This window comes from Sus scrofa, chromosome 18 (assembly GCF_054392235.1).
Source record: "Sus scrofa isolate SSC_HxYL_T2T_F1_AM1 chromosome 18, Sscrofa_HxYL_maternal_Yorkshire_Landrace_v2.0, whole genome shotgun sequence".
NCBI lineage: Eukaryota > Metazoa > Chordata > Mammalia > Artiodactyla > Suidae > Sus > Sus scrofa.
In genome coordinates, this window is record NC_139400.1 from 18,624,877 (window position 1) to 18,650,929 (window position 26,053).

Genomic DNA, 26,053 nt, shown 5'->3' on the forward strand with positions numbered 1-26,053 from the left:
TCGCCAGGCCCCCGAAGGCCTTTAAGAGTCCATCTTTATTCAGCGGGGGTGGGGAGAAAGGGACTTCTTTTTCAAAGGGGATTCGCTGCCGGCGCTGAAGTGAAGGAAGGAGCCCTGCAGCCCGTCTCGCAGCTCCGAGTGACTGCCTTCCCCTGGCGCGGGGCGGGGGGCGGGGAGGGGGGACGGACCCCTGCTCGTCGCCCCCATTTCCGCGAGTGACCAGGAAGCCGGATTTGGCTTCTGCGACGTTGCGGGCCGTCCGCAGGCGGGCGTCCCGGCCGCTCCGCCCCAGCGCCGGGCGCGGAGGTGCGAGATCCGCCGGCCGCCTTATTTCCCGACGCCCGGGGCGGCCCCACACCCCTCGGCCCGGCGAAGGCGCCTCGAGCAGCGCGAAGCGCGGCCGCGAGGCAGCGGGGCCTCGTTCCTTCGCCGCTCGGAGGGACCCCCTCGAGCACTCCTCGGACGCCGAGCAGCTGCCACGGGCTTCCGACGGGGCGGGAGGCCTAGCGCGCAGCCGGGCGACCCGCGGCTGGAAGGCGCCGAGCCCGGCTCAGCTGCGGACCGGGGGCGTGGCGAGGCGGCCGGGTTCTGTTTTCCCCGGAGCCGCCGGAGCTTTCGGTTTGCTTTCCAGCCGGAGGTTTCGGTTTCGTTTCCAGCCGGTGTGTCCACGAGAGCCGCCCGCGGCCCTGCAGTCCCCGGCCCGACGGCCATGGCGCCCGCCGCCCTCCTCCGCGAGGTGACCCAGACGCTGTGCGCGGCCGGGGGCTCCTTGGGGCTGGAAGAGCTGCGGCGCCGCTTGCGGCCGGGCGTCGGCGGGGATGCCCTGGACCGGCTGCTGCGGGAGTGCGGGCACTGCGTGGTGGTGCGGCGGGCGGCCGGGGCGGGCGCGGCGGCCGTCGAGCCCTCGGTCTTGGCCGCGTCGCCGCTGCGCCTGTGCACCGCCCACCTGGGCCCGAAGCCGAGCTGCCACGGGCTGTGTGCGCAGCTGCACCTCTGCAAGTTCGTGTTGTACGGCCAGTGCAAGTTCCTGAGGGACGGGTAAGGCGCCGCGCCGGAGCCGGAGGGCCGGGACCCGCCGCCTCCGCCCCCAGCTGGGTCTCGGCCTTTCTTAAATTCGGGGACACCGGGAGGTGGGGAGGTGGCTGTTCCCTGGCCTCCCCTCCTCCTTAATTCCCTTCAGCGAACGTTTATTGAGCAGCTACTCGACCCCTGGCCCCGTGCGTGGGACTCGCGTCGAACGGTGTCCTCTAGGCTCCTTCGGTCTCAGAGCCTTAGAACCCAGTGCGTGGCGGGACACCCCGGGGTGACAGTACCAGGGTGGGGGTGGGGGCGGGGGAGCGCCGGCTAAGGGAGCGGGGAGGGTTCTCCAGAAGAAGAGGGGCTGTGGCTGGCTCCTGCTCAGAGCTCCAGGGCTGCTGGAGGAGCTTTCTCCACCCCACAGCCGAAGGAATCTTTCGAAACTTCTCTCACCTGCTTACACGCCGCCATGGCTGCTTTGCCGTTGGCGTAAATTGCAAGCTCCTTACCATCGCCCACAATGTCCCTGGGGAACGGTCCCAGGGGACCGTCTTTCCTGCTCGGCCCAGGGAATCTTTTAGGCTTCGACTCGAGTATCTTTGCTTTTTGAGCTGTTCTCTGCCTCTCCCTCTCCATCACACTGTTGTGTTGGCTTTTCCCAGAGCGTTCATCATGGTCCCCCACTCCTGCCATAGAATGTCAACTCCAAGGGCGGAGTTGACCGCTGTCTTGACCTGGCTGGCCTCTCCGGGCCCTCAGCTGTGTGCTCTGTACCTAACAGGTGTTCACTGAGATTTGTGGAGTAAATTAATGAGATCTCCCGGGAAGGTGGTGTGGGCCCTTCCGATGGCGGGAGAGAGCAGCTGTCAAGTGTGTGTTTCGGGAAGCTGTCTTAGATAGTGGTGTGGATGCTGACTCAGAGGAGGATGTGATGGGCATCTGTATGGCCCTGTTTCTAAGTAGCTAGTCCAATTACTTAGAAGGGTTGTTTCTTCTTTTTTTCTGCCTTAACACAGTAGATATTATTTCTTGCTGACATTGGGTCAAAGAGTGAGGTTTCGTCAGACTGAAAAAAAAAAGGGGTTCCTCTTGTAGTGCAGTGAAAACGAATCTGACTAGTGCCCATGAGGATGCAGGTTTGATCCCTGGCTGTGCTCAGTGGGTTGGGCATCTGGCGTTGCCGTGAGCTCTGGTGTAGGTTGCAGACACATCTTGGATCTGGTGTTGGCTGTGCCTGTAGTATGTAGGCCAGCAGCTGTAGCTCCAATTTGACCCTTAGCCTGGAAACTTCCATATGCTGCAGGTGCGGCCCTAAAAAGCAAATAAATAAATAAATAAATAGCCTGGGGTAGGGGCTAGATCCATGCAGTCATTTAGGGACCCAGGCTGACAGATACAGAATTCGGTCCTTCTCAACCTATGGCTCTTAAGGCGTCAGGGTATGAGGGACAAGGAGCAGGGAGAAGAGGGACAGTAGAGGGCTGGTAGGAGGTTTTTATGGGCTAGGTCTGGGAATGGTAGGTATCTTTCTGTCCACGTCCCCTGCTCCATGTCTCAGGGCTCTGCTTAAAGGCCGGGGATGGTGGAGGGGGGTGGGGGGAATGCGGTCCCTCGGAAGCAGCTGCTCAGAAATACCTAGGTTTGAATACTGCAAGGCCTAGATATAGCCTTAAGAGGACCAGATGTGTGTGTGTGAGAAATTTGGGAGTGATGGGGAGCTGATGATGAGAGAGTGGTGACAAAACACGAGAGGGGATGACTCATGTGTATTATTGTTGACTCAGTGATGACTTTTCTTTGTTATTGTTGACAGAGCCGGAGAGGGTATTGTTTGGAGGCACACGCAGGGGGTGGCTACCCAGGTGTTATCCTTGAGAGGGTCGCCAGGGCCCTAGATGCTGGTTTGGGGAGTTGGTGAGCAGTGTATGCCATTTCTGCAGCCCCAGGAGTGGGTGTGATCCGAGGTGGAGGCAGAGGCTGGGGATGGAAGCTGAGGGCAGTCAGGCCTTCAGGGGCTGGTGAAGAAGCTGTACCTTGGGGAGGAAGGAGCAGCAGCACCTGGAGAGGAAGGGGGACACGGTAAATGGTGGATGGAGGGATCTAATGAGGGGGCTCACTGGTGGGTCGCAATGCCTGGAGTTGGTAAGATGAAGATGGCGGTCCCACTAGGCTAATTCCCAAAAATTTGGTGCCAGATTTCACTTGTCTTGGAAATCTGGACACCTGGTATTTACTGGCCTGAATGGTTCTGAGTTTTCGTCTTCTATTTTTTCCTCCCCCTTGTGGTTTACGTGGGACAGTTTCTTGAACCGTCCTTCTCAGATGATTTCTGGGCCCCAGGGCAGCTGTGTTTTCTATGCTTTCCCTGCGGAGCTGCTCGTCTTCCTCAACCATGGGGTCACCTGTCTCAGGAATAGAGGATCAGTGCTGCTTTTTTGTTCATTGGTGGCAGCTGGGAAGGGTTCCAGGTCCCTGATTCCCTCCTGTGCTTAGGGGCCGGAGAGCACGTGGTTAAGAGGCTTGCCCCAAGGCGAGCTTGCCTTGTCTCTTCTTTGGCTCTGCTCCTTGCCAGCTGAGTCATCTTGGGCAAGTTACTTTTTATGTGAGCCTCAGTTCCCACATCTGCAAAATGGGATAGTATCACCACCTCATGGGCTTGTTGAGGACCGTGTGAGTTAACTCACAAAACATTGAGGTAATCCCTAGTTTGTGGTAAATGCCCAATGAGATTTAGTGGCCATCGTCATCCTCGTTACGATGACCATGCTCCTGTGTCTAGAATGTTCTTCCCTGCCCTCCATGCCTGGTTTCTCAACCCTAAATATTGAGCTCAAGCTTTCCACCTGCCCAGCACCCTCCCTTGATGGCTTCTCTACTTCTGTCAGGCCCAAGTGCCCCTCTCTGCGCCAATGTATCCTGAGCCCAGCTGACCTCGCGCTTCCCACGGCGTTTGGCATCATCTCTGTGGCCGCGTCTGCACTGGAGAGGAGGAGAGGGCTTGGGTGACTGCAGGGATTTTGGCCTGAGCCGTGCAAGGGGGAAGTTGCTTTTTACTGAGATGGGGGAGCCCATGGGAGGTGTGGGTTTGGGGTAGATCAGGGGTCACTTTCCCTGTGAGATTCTTGGCATAGGTGTGGCGGTGTCCGAGTTTAGCCAGGGCTGTTTACCTGACTCTCTGGGTCCTTTTGACTTGGGTGATCATTCGAAGACTTTTTTGGGGCATTGGGGTGTGGCGCCAGTGCCTGGCTCGTGGTGAGTGTCCAAGAGGGGCTTGTTGCTCAAAAGAATGAAGGCAGGGACAGAAAGAAGGGCTGGGTCTCAGGTCTGTGTGTGTGTGTGCGCGTCTGTGTGTGTGTGTCTGTGTCTGTACGTACCACAAGCCATCCACACACATTTCTCCAGCCAGTGTTAAATGCCAGTAAGTGCCCAGGGATTGGCATGCTGTGACTCTTTGGGGTATGGCCATGTCGTTCTCATCAAATACCTGCTGAGAGGTGCACCCTGGGTCTAGGACTCAAAAGGCCCCATCTCTTCCTTTGTCGTTGCATTGACACAACTGGTTTTCTCTGGTGCTTCTAAACAATGTCAGAAACTGTTGCTGAAAAAATTGTCTTAAAGACTGACGTTCCCAGCCGTGCTGGTTTGCTCAGGCTGCTGTCACAAGGTGCCGAAGACTGGGTGGCTTACACAACAGGAACTTATTTTCTCACCATTTGGGAGGCTGGATGTCTGAGGTCAAGGTGTCAACCGCTTGGTTTCTTCCGAGAAAAAGCTTCCTCTTCTTCCCCTTTGCTTGTAGATGCCGTCTTCTCCCTGTCTTCACATTGTCTTCCCTCTGTGTCCTCATGCCCTTTGCTTAGTTTTTTAAAACTTTTATTATAGATGATTTACAGTGTTCTGTCAATTCTGCTTTACAGCAAAGTGACCCAGTTTTACATATATATTTTTTTCATATCTTTTTTTTTCATATTATCTTATTTATTTTTTAAAAAACCCTGACCAACATTTAGTCATCCGCAAAGTTTAGTTACTTTCCAGCCATGGTCCCTCTCTGTGCAATCTTACACAAAGGCCCTTAGATTTTGCCCCTTTGCAGGGCCTTCATTTTCTTATGAGTGCTCCTGTGTCACCTAAAATACATATTAACTAAATTTCCATGCTTTTTTCCCTTGTTAACCTATCTTTTGTTACAAAGCTCCAGCTGAAAACTTAAAATGGGTAGAGGAAAAATATTTCTTCCCCTATGTTACATTAAAAGTAAAAATTTTAGTTTTGCTGGCTTTTATTGTTTTTCTGAGAGATGGTTATAATGATTTTTATATTGATTTTACAGTTAGCTGCCTTTTTTTATTCAACTATAGTTGATTTATAATGTGCCAATTTCTGCTACACAGCACAGTGACTCAGTCATACATATTTGTATGTATACACATTATTTTTTATTGTATTTTCCATGATGGTCTATCCCAGGAGATTGGATATAGTTCCCTGTGCTATACAGTGGGACCTCATTGCTTAGCCATTCTAAATGGAATAGTTTGCATCTACTAACTCGGAAATTCCAGTCCATCCTGCTCTCTCCCCCTCCGCAACCACAGTCTGTCCTCTATGTCTGTGAGTCCATTTCTGTTTTGTAGATTGGTTCATTTGTGCTATATTTTATTTAAGTTGAATTTTAAAATTATAGTTGATTTACAATGTTGTGCCAATTTCTGCAAAGTGACCCAGTCATACATATAGATAGATAGATACACATATATATTCCCTTTCTTATATTATCATCCATCGTGGTCTATCCCAAGAGACTGGAATAGTTCCCTGTGCTGTACAGTAGGAGCTCATTACTTAATCCATTCTAAATGGAATAGTTTGCATCAACTAACCCCAAACTCCCTGTCCATCTCACTCCCTCCTCCTTCCCTCTTGGCAACCACACTTCTGTTCTTTAAGTCTGTGAATCTGTGCTGTAGATGGGTTCATTTGTGCCATATTTTAGATTCTGCATATAAGTAATATCATATGGGTTTTGTCTTTCTCTTTCTGACTGACTTCTCTTTAGTATGAGACTCTCCAGTTGCATCCATGTTGCTGCAAATGGCATTTCGTTCTTCCTTATGGTTGAGTAGTATTTCATTGTGTGTATGTACTGTATCTTCTTAAACCATTCATCTATTGATGGATACTTAGGTTGTTTCCATGTCTTGGCTATTGTGAATAGTGCTGCAATGAACATTGGGGTGCCTGTATCTTTTTTTTTTTTTTTAATGGCCACATCTGTGGCATATGGAAGTTCCTAGGCTAGGAGTTGAATCAGAGCTGCAGTTGCAGGCCTACACCACAGCCACAGCAACGCAAGATCTGAGCTGCATCTACCACCTATGCCGCAGCCTCCGGCAGTGCCGGATCCTTAACCCACTGAGCAAGGCCAGGGATCCAACCTGTATGCTCAGAGAGACGGCATTGGGTTCTTAACCCTCTGAGCTACAGTGGGAACTCCTGTATCTTTTTTAATTATAGTTTTGTCTAGATAGATGCCCAAGAGTAGGATTGCTGGATCATATGGTAGTTCTCTATTTAGGTTTCTGAGGAACCTCCAGACTGTTTTCCATAGTGCTTGTACCATGTACATTCCCACCCACAGTGTAGGAGGGTTCCCTTCTCTCCACTCCCTGTCCAGCATTTGTTATTTATAGACTGACTAACGATGGCCGTTCTGACTGGCGTGAGGTGGTACCTCCTTGTAGTTTTAATGTGCATTTCTCTAATAATTAGTGATGTTGAACATCTTTTCATGCGCCTGCTTGCCATCCGTATGTCTTCGGAGAAATGTCTATTCAGGTCTTCTGCTCATTTTTCGATTGGGTTGTTCATTGTTGTTGGGTTGTAGGAGTTATTTGTATATTTTGGAGATTAGGCTCTTGTCAGTGGCATTGTTTGCAACTATTTTCTCCTGTTCTGTAGGTTGTCTTTTCTTTTTTTTTAATGGTTCGCTTTGCTGTGCAAAACTTGTAAGTTTGATTAGGTCCCTTTTGTTTTTGTTTTTATTTCTGATCCCCTTTACTTATTAGGACGCCTGTCAGGCTGGATTAGGCTCCCCAGTGACCTCATTTGAACTTAATCACCTTTTGGGGAAAGACTGCAAATAAAGTCAGTTCCGAGGTGCGGGGCTAGGGGGTGGTTAGGACTTGAGCAGGAGGGTTCCAGGGAGACGTTTCAGCTGCCACGCCAGCTCTGCTCCTCTGCAGGAAGGAGTGTAGGAGTAGTCACACCTTGAGGTCCGATCACAACATGAGCGTGCTGAAGACTCAGGGCGTGGACCACCTCGACTTCAGTGAGCTCACCGTGCTCTTGCTCCAGAACGACCCCCAGCTCTTGCCCGAGGTGAGTGTCAGGAGGGCGTGGGCCTCTGCACGGGACGGGGAGAGGCCAGGAGTTGGAAGACAGGGAAACATTCTGGCAGAAGAGAGGCCAGGGACCCCACTGATCCCTGGGTGCTGCCTCCAGGGAGACCTGGGTGGCTCAGGACACAGTGCCAGCACTCAGGGGCCAGGACCAAAACCTTGGGTCCAGTGTGGCTTTCCTGCCAGGACCTCTGCTCTCAGGCTGGTCCTCTTATTATCAGGTGACCAGTTGGGGGCTTCGTGTATTTCTCATTCCGTTCCCACAGTAGCCTAGCGAGGTAGGTGGCATTACTCCCATTAGGGGAATTTAAAAACAGAGTCTCCACAGTCGGGCACCTTGTAAATGGCAGAATCAGGGTTAGGGCCCAGGCCTCTCTGACCTTTTCCCTTGGGGCTTCCATCCCCAGAAGGGGGTCCCTACTGATCGAGGTCTGGCTTTTGCAGCCCTCTGTTCATTGTAATGCCTGTGAATTGAGGGGGGGGTGGCTTTGGTGGTCTCTGGTTGGTTCCCATCTCCAGGCCTGTGGAACACAGAGGAGAAAGAAGATTCCAGTTCAAGTCCCAGCTTTACCAACAACCCGGTTCAGCAGACCTTGTCTGTGCCAGATGTACGAGATGCTGTGTGACCTAGGGCAACCCCAACTTCGCTGAGAAGTTAAAGGGCTGTATTTGACCCTGAATTGGAGAAAAGAAGAAGTGGGGAGAACCGGGCCCTGGGTTAGGAGAGTTGGTGAATCAGAGGAGGGAGGTCGTAGGTGGCAGGTAAGGGTTCAGGAGGCTGCATGTGAGTTGCTTTAAAATGTTGCCTTAGGTGAAGAAAGCAGCCCTGATCCGTTGGAAGTGCTTTGGATTCTCCCAGGGAGGGGCTTGTTTTGAGCAGCCTGCGGTTCGCTCAGGGCCTGTTTAGCCAAGGGCATGTGCCAGCGGCTGTCCATCTAGAGTGAGGGTGCCCTCAGAGCTGTCTGACCCCTGTAGACGATGGGCTCACAGCCTCGGCTAGGTCTCCAGAGGAATGTCTTCTGACCAGGAAACTGGTCAGTAAGGAGCTGGCATTGTGAGGTCTTTCCTTTTTTTTTTTTGTCTTTTCAGGGCTGCACCCCCAACATATAGACGTTCCTAGGCTAGGGGTTGAATTGGAGCCACAGCTGCCAGCTTACACCACAGCTCAGGGCAACACCGGACCCTTAACCCACTGAGAGAGGCCAGGGATCCAACCTGCATCCTCATGGATACTAGTCGGGTTCTTTGCTGCAGAGCCACAATGGGAACTCCTGTGAGGCCTGTCTAAGCTGCTGTCTCTTTCTCCTCTATTAACAGATCTGCCTTCATTACAACAAAGGAGATGGACCCTACGGCTCTTGTTCCTTTAAAAAGCAATGCATCAAACTCCATGTTTGCCAGTATTTTTCACAGGGCAAATGCAAGTTTGGCACTGGCTGTAAGCGATCCCATGATTTCTCTAACCCTGAGAACCTGGAAAAACTGGAGAAGTTGGGCATGAGGTCAGACCTGGTGAGCAGGCTGCCCTCCATCTACAGAAACGCTCACGACATCAAGAATAAGAGCTCGCCCCTCGTCAGAGTACCGCCTCCTCCCTCACGGTCACAGGGCTCCTCTGGTAAGGTCTGGGCTGGCGCCCCTGGATTCCAGCTGCCCCTAAATGGAATGTGCGACCTTGGGCGAGTCTGGGCCACTTCTAGTAAAATGCAGTTGGCCATCCCTTCCTAGACAGTGGGGTTGTGAAGATGAATGGAAACAAGCAAGACGGTCTAAACAAATGCCTGTGAGTGCTGACAGCGGGTGAATTCCCTCTGGGCCTGCTGCACAGACTCGGGAGGTGCTGCTTCTCTTCACCCCAGTTTCCCTCTGCCCCCCCCCAAGAACTTGCCTTCCAGTGAGGGACCCCAAAATTAAGAACGCCATGCTGTACAGCTCTAGGGCCATCCTTTGCCTTGTGTTCTGTTTTGGATTTTTTTTGGTCGTTTTTGTGGCCGCACCCGTGGCATATGGAGGTTCCCAGGCTAGGGATCGAATTGGAGTTACAGCTGCCGGCCTACACCACAGCCACAGCAAAGTGGTATCTGAGCCATGTCTGCCACAGCTCATGGCAACACCAGATCCTTAACCCACTGAGCAAGGCCAGGGATCCAACCCACATCCTCATAGATGCTAGTTGGGTTCATTAACTGCTGAACCACAACAGGAACGCCTGAATTTTTTTTTTAAACGAGTGAATGGGAGTTACCTTGTGGCCTGGCTGGTTAAGAATCCGGTGTTATCACGCAGTGGCTCAGGTTACTGCAGCTATAGCGTAGGTTCAGTCCTGGCCTGGGAACCTCCACATGCCGTGACACAGCAAAAAAAAAAAAAAAAAAAAAAAAGTCAGTGAAGCATATTTTAATTTCGACTCTCTTCTTGGCATGAATAAATGAGATTTTTAAGTCATTGTGAATTCACTTTGTTCGCTGCTCATCTCTAATGGTGCCTGGCCACAGTGGGCATGCAGACAGTTAATGAATGAGCCTGCCAGGACACTTTTTTTTTTAAGAAGACTATCAGGTTTGGTGACAGGCAGATGGGAGCCTTTTGAGCAGAGATTGTTTATTTAATAAGCATTTTCTCTTTCTTTCTTTCTTTCTTTCTTTTTTTTTTTTTTTTTTTTTTTTTTTGCTTTTTAGGGCTGCAAGTGCAGCATATGGAAGTTTCCAGGCCAAGGGTCGAATCAGAGCTACAGCTGCCGGATCCTTGACCCACTGTGTGAGGCCAGAAATCGAACCTGCATCTTCATGGACACTAGTCAGATTCGTTTCTGCTGAGCCTCAGTGGGAACTCCCTTAATAAGCATTTATTGAGTACCTGTAACACCATCGTCCCTCAGGGAGGCCATGATGCCTTAATCCCCTTTGGATGTCACAGTATCTGCTGTTGCCTGGCCATTCTGATGATCCATTTTTTTCTTTGAACAAATCTGAGTCCTTGCTATGTTCTGGCCTCTGTCCTGGGCCCTGGCTATACCTTGGTAGCTGTGGGACATGGCTTCCCCTGACTTAGCTGTAGTGATAAGCTCAGATTTGTTAATAGACCACTTCCTAAAATAACAGTGCCCGGACAGTCAGCAAGCCAACTTATCACTCTAATCTTTGTCTGATTTTTTTTTTTTTTTTTACTAGGGCTGCTCCCACGGCATATGGAGGTTCCCGAGCTAGGGGTTGAATCGGAGCCATAGCCACCGGCCTACGCCAGAGCCACAGCAACTTAGGATCCGAGCCGCATCTGCAACCTGCGCCACAGCTCACAGCAACACTGGATCCTTAACCTACTGAGCAAGGCCAGGGATCGAACCTGCAACCTCATGGTTCCTAGTCAGATTTGTTAACCACTGAGCCATGACGGGAACTCCTTTATCTGATTTTTATATTTGAAAATTGTTGTTGCCATATGTTCTTCCTTTATATTTTCTTCAATTATTTTTGTTAATTTCCTTCAACAGTAGGAAACCCAGAAGGAGACAGGTTTTGCTTTAAATAGATTTATGTTGAGTGTCAATCGGACTATGGACTTATTAGAGAGGGAAGGGGGATACCTGCCCTTTGGTGGGGGGAGGGAGGTAGTCTCTAAGGCCCCCCAGATGTGGGTTTTGAGGTCCAGCATGTTGATGTCTGAGGGGCCTATAAAACAGAAAGGGGGGATGAATAACACAATGACAGGCGGTAGTAACCAGGAAGGGCTTGCTGATGAGTTTTCTATGCTTCTCTCTCAGGCGGCAGTCAGGGTGGGCATAAATGTGATTCTTAGGCAATGACTCATTGAAACACTGCTAGTAAGGGTCAGCTTTGAAAGCACTTGCATACCCTTATTATGTTAAAATTTTTATAATTAAATTTGGTTTCATTTTGAGTTGCAGGCTTTCCACTTACTGTTCTTTTTCCTTGGTACTGGTACCCAGTTCTGTTAGTTCATTGACAGGTATTTGCAGTTGGAATCAAATCTCACTTATAAAATGCAGCCTTCACTTGTTCTTTGGGGTCATCAGAGCCGTTGATACAGAAGGCGTCTTAAGCTACCTCAATGTGTGGGTTAGTGGTTCCCCCCATTAACCAAGTGTCCTGAATTCCACAGCTTGATGGTTCTGACTGAGCCCGTCTGCGGCAGGGCCAGGCACTTGTATTTTTAAACAGGTCTCCTGGTGAATTGGGTGCACAGCAACAGCTGAGAAAACATTCCCCCTCACCCCCAGCCTTGATGTCTTGGATTTGGCAAACAGCTGTGTGGCCTTGGGCTCCCTGGTTCTTCCCTAAAAGCAGAGGGCTGGAGGTCCCTGGGGTTCAGCAGGTTAAGGATCTGGTGTGGTCACCGCTGTGGCTTGGGTCACTGCTGTTCGATCCCTGGTCTGGAACTTCTGTGTGCCATGGGAACAGCCAAAAATAAATAAGTAAATGAATAAAGCAGAGGTCCACCTGTACATCTGAGGGTACTTGCATCCCGGATGTTGTACGGTTTCTGTGAGGTTGCCTCGCCCACTTCCGCCTTGAGCAGAAGGATGAATGAATCCCCCCTGCTCTCCTTTGTACCATGAACTGCACTCCGATCCCACACCTGAAGAGTCAGGAGAACCTGATATATCCCTGCGGTGTTTCTTTGTAGAAAGAAGAGACACAGGTTCTGTGTGCCCGAACACAGCTCCCCAAGAGGAGAGTGATCAGATCTGCTTGTACCACATCTGGAAGAGTTGCAGCTTTCAAGGTGAGTTGGGGGAGCCATTCGTCCACTAGCAGGTGGGATAACTCCTTCTGGTTCCTGGATCTCTGCTCTGCGACCATCCCTCAACCCCACCCCGGTCCTCTCCCCTGTCTGGAGGGGGTCAGGCCTTCTTAACTGTGAGCTGGTGGCACTTTGGTGATTTTCTAGGGGAACTGAAGGCAGTAGGGATGACTTCTGAGTTTCTAAAAATCAAACTGTAGATGAGCTGGGGGAACATGACTCTTTGGTGAGGGTCGTGTGTTGCCCCTTGGTCAGCGTAGCATGCAGTCATCGGCCTGCAGAGACACACAGATGCCCATCTGTGTGAACAAGGGCTCGGTTTCAGAGATGCCTTAGCCCCTAGGAATGGCCTCCCTCAGGAGGGGACGCCTGTGTTCGCTCTTGGGGGGTGAGTATTGTTTAATTTGGGGGCTTGTTTCCTCACGCTTTCTTTTATCAGAAGCAGCAAATTGTGTACGTGTGTGACTGTATTCTCACTAAACCTTTGCTTTCTTCTTACTGCTGTTCTGGTCTTTGACTGAAGAAAGATTCCTTCTCAGATTTGATGGCCCCTCTTAAAAACCAACCACTGAAACTTCTTGTTTCGTTTTCAGTCTTTAAAAATGACCCAAACAGTTCATGAATACTTTCACTTTTGTAAAAGAGTCAAATAATAGAGAGTAAAGTCTGAAGTCCTTCTCCAAAGGTAAACACGTGACATGTGGTCTAATTTGTTTTGCGTATTTTTTCAGCGGATGAGAACATGTGAAATGCATTATTTAACCAGCCTCTTTTACTTAACGGTGTGTCTTGGAGATTTTTTCCACGTTTCTACACACATAGTGTGTCTACCTGGATTTTAAAAACAACTTCATAGTGTTGGATTGGAGTAATTCTCCATTGAGCATCTTGAGTTCATGTGCATTTCCATGGATTCCTGGAAGTGGAATACTAGGTTAGGGAATGTGTGCTGTATATATATTTATGTTTTTTAAAATCAGCACCATGAGCGATAACTTACACACAATAAAATGCATCCACTTTACGTATACCCTTTGAGTTTGGGTAAATATGGATCCCCACGTAACTGTTAACTGTTACCTAGACATGGCCTAGTTCTCTCATTCCAGAAATTTCCCTCATGCCCCATACAGTTGATCCTCATCCCCCAGCTCCTTGACCCAAAGCAGTCCCTGCTCTACCTTCAGTTGCTGTGGACCGCATTTACCTTTTCTAGAAGTTTACATAAAAGTCATCATACAGCATGTGTTCTCCTGATTGTCCTCTCTCACTTCGCATATTTGAGATTCGGTCGTGCTGTCATATCCGTAATTTGCTCCTTTTTATTGCTGAGGAGTATTCGGTTGCATGGATTAACTACATTTATATTCACGTGTTGACGAATGTTTGGGTGGTTTCCAGTTTCTGGCTTTTATGAATAAAGACTCTATAAATATTCATGTACAAGTTTTCAGGTGGATGTATATTTTTATCTCTCTTGGTTAAAGACCTAGGAGTAGAATAACGTTTGATAAATCTGTGTTTAACATCACGAGAAACAGCCAAACTGTTTTCTAAGGTGGATGTATTTCACCTTCCCACCAGTAATGTGTGAGTTCTGGTTGTTCTGCATCCTTGTCAGCACTTGGCATTGTCTGTCTTTCATTTTAGCCATCCTAGTAAATGAGTAGTGATAGCTCATTGTGGCTTTTATTTGCATTTCCCTGATGAATAATGATATTTAACATTGATTTTCATGTTCTTATCAGCCATTGGTGTATCCTTTCTGAAGTATCCGTTTAAATATTTTGCCTATTTTATAGGCAAATAACAGCTTTGTTAAGCTTTAAGTATATTTCACGAAGTATACAGTTCACCCATTTAATGGTTTTTAATATAATCAGAGTTGTGCAGCCGTCATCACAGCCAATATTAGAACATTTTCATCACCCTTAAAGAAGCCCCACACCCATTAGCAGTGACTTCCCACTCTCCCCTCCTCTCAGCTCCTGGCAACTACAGCTCTTTACACCATGTCTCTATGAATTGCCTGGATATTTCCTACAAACGGAATCTCATAGTGTGAGGTCTTTTGTGACTATTTTGCCCAATTTTTTTTATTGGGTTGTTTGCTCCCTCATTATTGAGTTCTGGTTTTGAATATTCTTTATTCTTGTCTTTGTCAGATATAGGTATTGAAAATATATTCTCCCAGGCTGTGTCTTTCATGTTTATTTTCTTTACAGTGTTTTTGGAAAAATAGAAGTTTTAATATTGATGTTCATGGTAATACATTTTTTTAATGGTTTGCGTTTTTTTATGCCCTAAAGATCTCTAACTGTTCCAAGCCCACAAAAATGTTTCTCCTATGGCTTTTTTCCTGAAAGTTTTATAGGTTTAGCTTTCATGTTAGGTCTGGTTGTTATTCTTGATCTGCTTTCTCTAGTAATTATTTCCTTAGGGGTTGATTCTTCGTGTGAGTTAGCTGCCTGTCTGTGTTATTTTTCTGTGTGTGTTGGTGATTCTTGGTGTCTCCTCCCGTTGGTACTCAGATCCCTGTGTCTGCTGGTGGATGCTGACTTGGGTTCCAGAGTCGGTGGGGAGAGGCAGTAGGTCTTGGCTTGGGTGGGTGGGCATTGCTAGCTTGCGTGCTGAGATCAGGGTGGGACTTTGATGGCTTTTTCATGTGCTTCTCCAGCCCCCATTTCCACACTCACATGTTCCATGGGACTAAGAGCAAGGTTTCTGGACACAAGCAAGGCACTGCTGGGGCACCTGTTCCAGTGGGTCTCAGTGCTATTGTCTGGGTGTCATTCCCTCTCTCTCTCTCTTTTTTTTTTCCTTTTTATGTTCGGCATATGGAGGTTGCCAGGCTAGGGGTTGCATCGGAGCTGCAGTTGCCAGTCTACACCTCAGCCACAGCACTGCCAGATCCAGAGTGCACCTGCAGCCTACACTGCAGCTTGTGGCAATACCAGCTCCCTAATCCACTGAGCGAGGCCAGGAATCAACCTTCCATCCTCATGGGTACATGATTCTTAACTTGCCAAGCCGCAGCAGGAACTCTGGGTGTCTTTATTGTTCCTTGTTTCCTCTGACTCTGAGTTTGCCAAGCCCCCAGATCCTTCCTGCTTCCAGGGTGGTCTCTTCTGCATATTTTGCATGGGTTTTCCTCTCTGTCTTTGTTGGATGGTTTCCTATTCTTATGCTTTCTTTAGTAATTCTGGCCTTTTGATGGTCCTTGGATTTTTCAGTGTTTTTGGATGTATTCTTTTCTGTGATCTGTCATTTCAAGGGAAGTAGGGAGAAAGGGGATGTGGATGTGGGTACTTGGCCAAATCGATTTGGTTTCTGTGACTCCCCTTCCAGAAAGCCTAGACTCCAGAGTGCCGCAGGTGGTGCAGACCCTGGACGAAGGGAAGGAAGCTGAGAAAGGGGACTAGAGGACCAGGAAAGATGTGGCAGAGAAAGGGCCTCACGCCTCCAGCACTGGGCTGGGACTCTGCTTGGCGGCCCCTGTGGCTGCGGTGGCCTGTGTGGTATCCTCCTCTTCTGGGCACTTTCAGCTTCTGGGTGGTGTGGGTTCCCGCTCAGGTTAGAATAAGATCGGAAGCCTCAGGCCAGCCGTGCCTGCCCTGCGCCTCTGTGCCCTTGCCAGTGTCAGCTGTAGGGTCGCAGGTAGGGGTGCACCTTCCCTGGCGGGTGCCTTCTTAAGGGGAGAGCCTGTGCTCGGGTTGTCCAGGACTCACCTGCGCCGGGCTGAAGACAAGTGGCCCCAAACCCCTCCCTGATCATTTCCCTTAGTGCCCTTAGGAGGAAACAGGAAATCCTATTTGCTCGTGACCTCTGGACCAGAGCTGTGGCCCCTGGTGATCATTTTATCATCCACAGCCTGGGTCAGGAGGCCAAGAGGGTTCCCTTTGGCCTGGTGTGAGCAATCCATGCCATAACTCCAGACATAACAGGACGTCCTGTGTCCCCACTGTGGCTGTTGGGACCCTTTTGAGCTAAGAGCCTTGGTTGGGTCCCTCCTCTTCTTCCCTGAGGCCTCTTGGGCTAGTGTTCTTTTCTGCCCTGTCAGCCTGGTCCCAGGCCTGGTCTTTGACAAGCCCACCCCCCCCTTCCTCCCTGGTCCCCCCTTCACTGTACCCTTGCAGGGTATCTAGGAAAGAAGTGGCATCAAGACTTGCCTGAAAGCTAGCGTAAGATTTTAGAAAATTTTTTTTTTTTTTCAGTTGGCAAGTTAACCAGGCTTCATTGTTACTGTTTTGAAAGAGGAATTGAAAATGTACAAAAGTAAGTCAGTAAGAAAGACTCCCTCGCAGCCTTTTTTCTCAGCACCCAGATCCTCGCCAGTACGGTCATTATCACTAGTTCCTTAAATACCCTTCCCTGAGGATTTTGTACAAGCTCAAGTGCGTATGTCTAGTCCTTCCCTCCCTTTCTCTCTGGCTCTCTCCCTCCCTCTCTCTCCCTCCATTCCCCCCCCTCTCTTTGCCACACCTGGGCATATGGACGTTTCCAGGCTAGGGGGCAAATTGGACCTGCAGCTGCCGGACTACACCACAGCCCAGCAGGTCTGGATCCGTGCTGCATCTGCAGAAACACCTGCCTCCGCTGGCGGCAGCGCCAGATGCTTAACCCACTGAACGAGGTCAGGGATTGAACCCACATCCACATGGACACTATGTCAGCCACGATGGGAACTCCTAGTCTCTTTCTTTTTACATAGGTGCACTTTGCCCACTGTTTTGTATTGTTTTTCACTTAACTAGATGTAATTTTTTGGACTATATAATATATTTTTGTGATTCAAAATTCAAAACAAATTTTTCTTCATAACTGTGCCTGGCCACCCAGATTCCCTTGCAAGAAACAATATGTGCATACGTGTATATTTAGTCAGTGTATCTCTAATCTTATGTTTTCTATTTTTTCCCTAAATAGAGGCCTTCTGCACTTTGTGTTTCTTTCTGCCTAGGAGCATATAAATCCTCAGGCGTCAGGGTATGAGCATTCCCTTGCTCTTCGTTCCTGTCCCCTGTTGCTCTCACCGCACTGCTCTGCAGGGGTGGCCCAGAGCCTCAGAGGCTGTTGAACGGTAGAGGGAGGGTGTGGGCAGCTTCCTGGCAAGCAGGCCAGGAAGTGCCAGGAGGGACGGGCCAGGAGCACAGGGAGGGGTGGGTGCGGTTGGCTGGAAACCTGAGACCTGGGCCGGTTGTGTGTATACAGATGGGGGCAGAGCGGTGGGTGTATTACCTTCAGGGAGTGGGGGTGTTGGGAGGGGCAGTGAGGGGGCAGCCGCAGAGGTCCAGGTGCACTGGGACTGTGCGCAGGCCACCTGCGCAAGGACCTGTTGGGGTTGGGGTGGCTCTAGTAGAGGTGAACCTGGCTCCATTTCTGGTGTGACCACTCCCCATCTGAGTGTCACAAGTATAGCAGTAAGGCCTGGACAGACTGCCCCCTGCGGGGATGGAGGCTTTGACCGCCTCACCATCAGCTTCTTTCCTATCACGAGATGAATCTCCTGCATAATGTAACCTACCAGCGCACGTTAAAAAAAAATCAGTTTGATGTGTTTAATGTCCGGTTAAAAAGGGAGGTATAAAAGGAAAGTGTATGTAATAAAATCCATGCTATCTTGATAGCTAAATGCTCAGGGCTGACTGCACTGAAAGCGGCTCCCTCGCAGGTTCCCACAGTGTTTCCGGGTCGCAGGCGGCACCACACCCACAGGGAAGCAGGGGGCTGGGTCGTGTGCTGTGCTGCCAGTGTGCTTACTTCCTTATATTTTTGTTTCAGAGAAGTGCAGTAGAGTTCACTTCCACTTGCCGTATCGGTGGCAAGTCTTAGATGGAGGCAAGTGGAAGGATTTGCCCAAGATGGAGCTTATCGAAGAGGCGTATAGCAACCCCAGACGAGACGGGTATGAAACACATCACTGGGTCTGCCCTGGGCCTGGGCTTTTGTGTGTGGCGTGGGAAGCTGACACAGCAGGCTTCAGGTTTTTTGTTTTTTTGTTTTTGTTTAAGATTTTTATTTTTTCTGTTATAGTTGATTTACAGTGTTCTGTCAATTTCTGCTATAGACAAAAGTGACCAGTCACACGTGTGTGTGTATATATATATAGATATACATTCTTTTTCTCATGTTAGCCTCCATCATGCTCCATCACAAGTTCCCTGTGCTGAATCTCATTGCTTATCCACTCCAGATGCACTAGTTTGCATCTACTCACCCTAAACTCCCCGTTCATCCCACTCCCTCTTCTCCTCCCCCTTGGCAGCCACAAGTCTGTTCTCCACGTCCATGAATTTGTTTCTTTTCTTTTTTTTTTTTTTTTTTGTCTTTTTGTTGTTGTTGTTGTTGCTATTTCTTGGGCTGTTCCCACGGCATATGGAGGTTCCCAGGCTAGGGGTTGAATCGGAGCTGTAGCCACCGGCCTACGCCAGAGCCACAGCAACGCGGGATCCGAGCCGCGTCTGCAACCTACACCACAGCTCACGGCAACGCCGGATCGTTAACCCACTGAGCAAGGGCAGGGACCGAACCCGCAACCTCATGGTTCCTAGTCGGATTCGTTAACCACTGCGCCACGATAGGAACTCCGTTTCTTTTTTTTTTGGCATTTTAGGGCTGTACCCACGGCATATGGAGGTTCCCACGCTAGGGTCCAATTGGAGCTACTGCTGCCAGCCTACACCACAGCTACAGCAATGCGGGATCTGAATTGTGTCTGCGACCACAGCTCACAGCAATGCCAGATCATTAACCCACTGAGCAAGGCCAGGTATCAAACTCTCATGGTTCCTAGTTGGATTCGTTTCCACTGTGTCACAACAGGCACTCCTGTTTCTTTTGTGTAGATATAGGTTCCTTTGAGCCATATGTTAGGTTCCATATATAAGTGATAGTATATGGTATTTGTCTTTCTCTTTCTGACTTACTTCACTTAGTATGAGAGTCTAGTTCATTGGTGTTGCTGCAGATGGCATTATTTTGTTCTTTTTTATGGCTGAGTAGTATTCCATTGTAGATATGTACCATATCTTCTTAACCCATTCATCTGTCATGGCTGTCAAGGCTGTTTCCATGTCTTGGCTATTGTGAATAGTGCTGCAGTGAACATAGTGGTACATGTATCTTTTTCAGTGAAAGCTTTGTCCGGATATATGTCTGAGAGTAGGATTGCTGGGTCATATGGGAGTTCTATATTTAGTTTTCTGAGGTCCCTCCATACTGTTTTCCATAGTGGTTGTACCGATTTCTCTTCCCACCAACAGTGTAGGAGGGTACATCAGGGTTTAGCTTTGATGGGCTATAAACTTGGACAGACTCTCTCTAGGCAGCCTGGTCTGGAGGTGGAAGCTCTGGGCTAGAAGTTAGATGTTGATTTTTATGCCGGTGGTTGGTGCCTCTATTCCCCTATCCTCCTCTCCTTGCAGGGGGGAGCTGTGGGGAGAGATGAGGGCAGTCCAAGTGAGTTCTGAATTATTTGCTGCTAGGATTGATCATATAAATATATCCTCATTGATTAGGACAGAAAAGCAAGAGACAATCCCGTGTGAAATTTCAGCTTTTGTAAAGTTATACAGCTGAATTCTTGCTTATTGTTCAGCTTTAAAAATTTTTTTTCTATGTCCTAGTACTTTCACTTAGTCAATTCAGAGTAAATGGGGAACTCGGGTAGCTTATTCTCAAATGCTTATCATATCTTGGATTGAACTTGCTGAGATAGTAGCCAAGAAAAGAATTTGAGTCTACTTTTTGAGTAGATAAAATACATTTTTGGCGTTCCCGTGGTTGCTTAGCAGTTACCACGCCCAGCTAGCATGCATGAGGACACAGGTTCAATCCCTGGCCTCGCTCAGTGGGTTAAGGATCTGGGGTTGCTGTGAGCTCTGGTGCAGGTCGCAGAGGCAGCTCGGATTCTGCATTGCTGTGGCTGTGGTGTAGGCTGGCAGTTGCAGCTCTGATTGGACCCCTAGCCTTGGAACCTCCATATGCTGTGGTGTAGGCCTAAAAGACCAAAAAAAAAGTTATTTCTTGTAATTTATTTATTGCAATTTATTCATTTATTATGACTACCTGTACATTTGAATTTATTTCTGCTGTCTATCTTGATTGTTTTGCTGTTTTATGTATATTTTCTTTTGGGTCTTCTCTTTTGATTTTTTTCCCCGCACCTACTAATTTGGAAGTTATGTTACTGAGATTCTGTTCTTTTAGTGGTTACCTGGAAAGCAGACCCTTTAACTTAATAAGCTTTAGCTTAACAGCTTAAGCTAATCAGTACTTTTATCTTTCTCTTATTAAGAATCTTGAAACTACTTGAATTCTGCCTATGTCCATGCATACTTATTTACCACTTGTGTGAATTTAAACGAATCACTTAGCCTTCCTGTGCCTCGATTTCCCCATATGTCAAATAGATAAAAATAGTAGTTCCTACATCAAGAGGTTACTCTGAGAATTTAAAGAATTAGTGTATCTAAAACACTCAGAACAATGCCAGGCATATAAGATGTGCTATATAAATATTGCTTCTGTTATTTTCTTAATCCCAGAAGGTAAAAATTGGCTTTGTTTTATTTAGGTTTGGACAATTCCTGTTTTGTTTTGCACACTGTTCCTTTGTTCAGGTTTCCTCGTGGATCATTTTCTTTTAAATTCATCTCTTAGAAGTTGCTTCAGTGATAGTCTAGTGGCAGATGTGGTTTTTGTTTGTCTAAAAGTGTCTTTATTTCATCCTCTTTTTCTTTTTTTTTTGGGTGTACCTGTGGCATGCAGAAGTTCCTGGGCCAGGGATTGAACCCTAGCCACAGCAGTAACAATGCCAGATCCTTAAACCACTGAGCCACCAGGGAGTGCTTCATCCTCATTCTTCAAAAATAATTTTATTGGGTATTTTCTCTTGATTCTTCAAAGAGTTTTAATCATTTGGTTTTCTGGCTTCCATTGCTTCTATTTAGAAGTTAGCTGTCAGTATACATGTATTAGTTTTGGGGGCTGCCAAAACAGGTTGCCACAAACTTGGTGACGTTAAGACAAAAAGAATTTATTCTCACAGTTCTGGAGGCTAGAAGTCCGAAGTCCAAGTGTCAGCAGGACCTTGCTCTGTCTGAAGCCTCCAGGGGATGACCCTTCTGTGCTTCTTCCTAGCTCTTGGTGGTTGTGGGTGCTCTGTGATATTCCTTGGCGTTCCTGGGTTTGCAGCTGCATCACTCTAATCGCTACCTTTGTCATATCATGGCTTCCTCCTGTGTGTCCCTGTCTGCATCCAAATTCCCCCTTCTTATGATGATGCCCGTCATTGGGTTGGGGCTCATCCTACTGGAGTGTGACCTCATCTTACCTTGATGACATCTGCAAAGACCTTATTTCCAAATGAGGTCACGTTTGTGGGTATCAAGTGTTAGGATCTGAATATCTCTTTTGTGAGGGCACAGTTCAACCCATTACGGCAAGTAATCTCTTTTTTTTCTCTCTTACTGCTTTAAATATGTTGTCATTCTTTGGTGCTGAGTTTCGCTAAGATCTACGTATGGATTTATTTTTATTTAATCTACTTCTAATTTGTGCTGAGTGGGAGGCTTTAGGTTTAATCAATTCTGGAAGCTCCTCATATCTCTTCCAGTGTTGCTTCTCTGGACTTCTCATCAAACATATGTTACTGTCTTGTTGCTTTATTGTTTATATTTTTAACATCTCTCTCATTCTTTATACTGTATGCAGGAGAGTTTCTTGGTCACCCAGTTCACTAGTCAAGCTTTGTCTGGGACACAGTGTGTCCTACCTCCTGTGGTTTAAAAATTGTAATTATTAATATTATCTACTTCTGAAGGTTCTGTTTGTTTTTTTTTTTCAAAGTTACCTGGTTAATTCTTATAGTTTCTCAATCTTTATACTTTGATACTCATTTTAACTTTAAAAAATACTTTATACCTATTATATATTTGTGTCTGAGAATTCTAATGTTTGTTGTCTTTTTTTTTTTTCCTTTTTAAGGCCGCACCTACAGCATATAGAAGCTCTCAGATTGAATCAGAGCTAGAGCTGCTGCCCTCTGTCACAGCCACAGCAACATCAGATCTGAGCCACGTCTGTGACCTACACCACGGCTGATGGCAACGCCGGATCCTTAGCCCACTGAGCGAGGCCAGGGATCAAATCCCCATCCTCATGGATACTAGTTAGGTTCTTAACCCACCGAGCCACAATGGGAACTCCTTATGTTTGTTGTCTTTATTGGACTCATTGTCTATTTTTGCTGATTTTTGCTCATGGTGTCTTGTTTCCACATGCATTTTCTGATCTATTTGTAAGCTCATGTTTGCTGAAACTTTATCTGTGGAAATTCTTTGAGGCCTAGGTTGAAGGTGAGTTCCTCCAGAGAGAACGTGTGTTTGGTTTTCTGGGAACTACCACTGCGAGTCTTTAAAGCTGATTCTCACACTGCTAGTGGCTCAGCTTCACCTTTGTGAGGCCTAGGTGGTTTACCAGTTCTCAGTGGAAGTCTTCTTCCTTGCCTTCCGAAGCCAGCACGGACACGGGCCAGTCTCCTTGCTGACTCTCCTGGCAAAGCAGATCCCTTCCCCGGCCTCGAGTGTCATCTTTATGATCATGGGTTTGCCCGGAGGTATCTCTTTGGAGATTCAACCCCAGGCTATATTCAGATGCTACATTCGCTTCCCATTTCCTTATTGCTGTTGAAAACAGGGCTCTGTGTCTGTGCGTATTGACACTGCCCTTGGACAGCCACTGGCTTTAGTCCTCACTCACCTCCTCGGTTCTGGACCTTCCCTTTGCCTGTAGGGCAGTGCAGCATCTGGAGAGGGAGTGGATCCTGGTGGCTCAGGGGGCAGGCTCTTCTGCCAGACCGCTCGACTTGAACCCCAGCTCTACCGTGTATTAGCTGTCTGACCTTGGACAGCTCACTTAACCTTTCTGGGCTCTGTCTTCCCAACTGTGTCATGAAGATAAGCTGTAGCCTCGATGTTACAAAGACTTAAGCCTTTAATATGTGTAAAGCACTCACTACCGGGGCTGGCTCACCCCACATACATTCTGTATATATTCACTGTTTTTGGCTCCTAAGGATTTCTGTTTCTTGCCAGGTCAGCAGTACGTTTAAAAAAAGAATATTTTAACCAGCATTTTCTGTGTAGTGACAGGAATGTCATGATAACAAGTTTTTCATGTGAGAGTGACTTCATTATTTTCACACAGCAAAACTGATTTTAAAAAGCAGATGACCCTGTCCCAACATTTTTTAATGCGCAGGTCACATGTATGATCATATGTTTCAGCCAAGCGTCCGGAAGGCCACGATGGAAGCTGAGGGCCTTGAGTTCATTTGGCTCGTGGAATGTTCAGTTTACTTCTCATGTTCTTTTGCAGGATCACGTGCACGGAGTCAGCCGGTAGCTTTCCCATTGGTTCTCTGAAGTTTGACTCCATGACGTTTGGTGGCACCCGGGCTCGCCGCCTGTCCACGGCCTCGTCGGTCACCAAACCTCCGCACTTCATCCTCACCACCGAGTGGCTTTGGTACTGGACTGATGAGTTAGGCTCTTGGCAGGAGTATGGAAGACAAGTAAGTGGCATGGACAGTGGGCGAGTGTTTCTTCCTGTGGGTCTGTGATGGAGGAGCCTTTCCAAACATGGGCTCGGGATTGCTCCGGGGAGCCCTTGACAGAGCCAGAGGCCCCCAGGTCCCCTGTGACTCACTTACTTTGGGGGAGTTATGGCAACACTGGATAATTTGAAATTCATCTGTATGAGATTCTGCCTTTGAACAGTTAGCTAGCTGTTGGTTCATGAGAACGGACGGAATTTAGTTGTTGTCCCGTTTGGTTAAATGGGGTAGAAAGATGCCGCTTGTCCTGTTGAACAGGTAGCTCCAGAGCACGTGCCTGTGTGTGCAACTGTGGAATAAAGTTTAAGGCTTTTCAAAGCTGCCTTGTGTGTAGTAGCAACTTGATGCAAAGTGGCCAAGTGGACGGAAATTGACTTATTTCTGGTCTTGACTTGGTGTCAGGATGGAATGACGTGAAGGTGCTCATGGATGAATCAGATTAAAGGGAGCCTCCTGGCCACCTCTAGAGGCACACGGATCGGGAGGTCACCATGTCTATAGGGACTGCTTCCCCACAGTGCAAACTGGGGTGCATGGTCTAACAGACGTATTCTCCTGGTTGTATGAGGCTATGTTAGAGCTTTAGTTTCTTGTTCTGGTTTGCACCTGGAATGTCTTTTCCTCTGGGAACTCAGTAGTGTGCGCTTCCTGAAGGCAGGGAGCTTTTGCCACCTACATGCCCCCGTGCTGAGGACCATGCCTGCACCTGGCAGGTCCTCGGGGGAAGATAGTGGCTGCTCAAGGACAGAGGTTTTGTTGCCCCACACCTGTTGGCCAGTTGGACATGGTCGCCATCAGCAGATGACATAAGCCCTTGTTCTTTGCCTCCGTTTCTTCCAGTGCCAGCCTTTCTGCATCGACTGCTCCAGCCAGCGTCTCCGCCTGCCCCCCGACTCCCGCACCTCCCCACTGCACATCGGGGGATTCCGCCCGTCTTCCCTGGCCTTGCCAGGGAGGCTCCCTAGCATCCCTCCCTCTGGGCTCGGTGGGGAGCGGGAGGGGAGAGGCCGAGCCTGGCGCCGAGGAGGGAGGCGATGATGTGGCCGTGCTCGGTGATGGGGCTCACCTGGGGGACGCACAGCAGGCAAGAAGTGCTCAGCACATGTGACAGCTACCCGTGTTTTGTTTGGTGATTTGTCCCTCTTCTGGGAGCTGAGTGAAGTGACATGGGGCCCTGGGGGCAACACACTTGGAAGTAATGTTTCCCTGGGTGACTTTAGAAGCTGCATTGCCACTGCTTTGGTGACAGGGGCCTTTCTCCTCGAAACAGCCCGGCGTAGGGTTTTCCTTTCTTCGTTCCTAAGCTGACTCCTTTCCTGCAGTGCAGTCAGAGAGCAGAATTCAGAACAGTGAAAACCTGTGGGAACACCCTGTGTGGGTGGCGCTGACATACCTCGTGCTGCTGTGTCCAGCTGTGCACACGCGGCCTCGGGGACTTGCACCGTCTCACTTTGCACCGGCGGCTGGGCCCCTCAGTGGGGTGACCTGTCCCCTCTAGCCCTTCCTTTCCCACGCAGTTCTGGTGTCACTCCCTACTCAGCTCTCTTTCTTAGTTTTCTGCTAATTGCTAGTTCAAGACCATTCTCTCTTGATTATCAGAAAAGCTAGGTTCCATTCTGCCTGAGCTCAGGTCCCAAATTTCAGGTCCAGGTCACCTCCACCCTGTATTGATTTCCTAGGTCACCATAGCAAATAACCATGGACTGGGCGGCTTGGAGCAGCAGTGGTTTGTAGTCTCACAGCTTGGAGGCTGGAACCCAGATTCCACGTGGCAGTAGCGCCACGCTTTCTCTGAAACATGTAGGGACTTCTTTCTGGTCTTTTCCTCGATTCTGGCAGTTCCCTGGTTGTCTTTGGCGCTCCTCAGTGGTATTTGCATCATTCCAGGCTCTGCCTCCTCATCACGGCATTCTCCACGTGGCTGTCCCCTGTGATGACACTGGGCATGTAGGCTAAGGGCCCACTCTCCTCCTCTTAACTACTTACATCTGCCGTGATCCTCTTTCCAAATAAAGTCACCACGTTCTGAGGTTCTGGGCGTTAAGACTTCGTCATGTTTTCTGGGGGTCCCAGATTAACCTGTAACCACTCCTGTGCATGTCACTCTCTTGGCCTACTGAGCTTTCCCCTGCTGAGCCTGAGGTCCCGGAGGTGGTGGGCTCCAGGATGTACTCCCCCAACCCGTATCTGCTTCTCATCAGGCTTCTTGGGTCGACTTACCTTCTCCCTTTCCCCTGTTTGCTGTGGTCTCCTTTGC

The 26,053-nt window shown here is 48.7% G+C and overlaps 1 protein-coding gene across 3 annotated transcripts in view; it reads left to right on the plus strand.

The window, feature by feature from the left end:
• Window positions 1-230: 230 nt before the first annotated feature.
• PARP12 (poly(ADP-ribose) polymerase family member 12) overlaps window positions 231-26,053 on the plus strand; it is a 40,712-nt gene continuing 14,889 nt past the window's right edge. For 2 of the 3 annotated variants that reach the window (XR_014833624.1, XM_003134615.5), the window contains exons 1-6: window positions 231-1,038; window positions 7,263-7,398; window positions 8,736-9,036; window positions 12,063-12,161; window positions 17,961-18,084; window positions 23,559-23,754. Coding sequence is in view for 2 of the 3 variants with exons in the window: in XM_003134615.5 (XP_003134663.1) it covers window positions 710-1,038; window positions 7,263-7,398; window positions 8,736-9,036; window positions 12,063-12,161; window positions 17,961-18,084; window positions 23,559-23,754 (1,185 nt within the window). In the remaining variant the exon portion in view is untranslated. Of the gene's footprint in view, window positions 1,282-7,262; window positions 7,399-8,735; window positions 9,037-12,062; window positions 12,162-17,960; window positions 18,085-23,558; window positions 23,755-26,053 lie in introns of all 3 variants that reach the window. The other variant, XM_021078548.2, reaches the window with a different exon arrangement.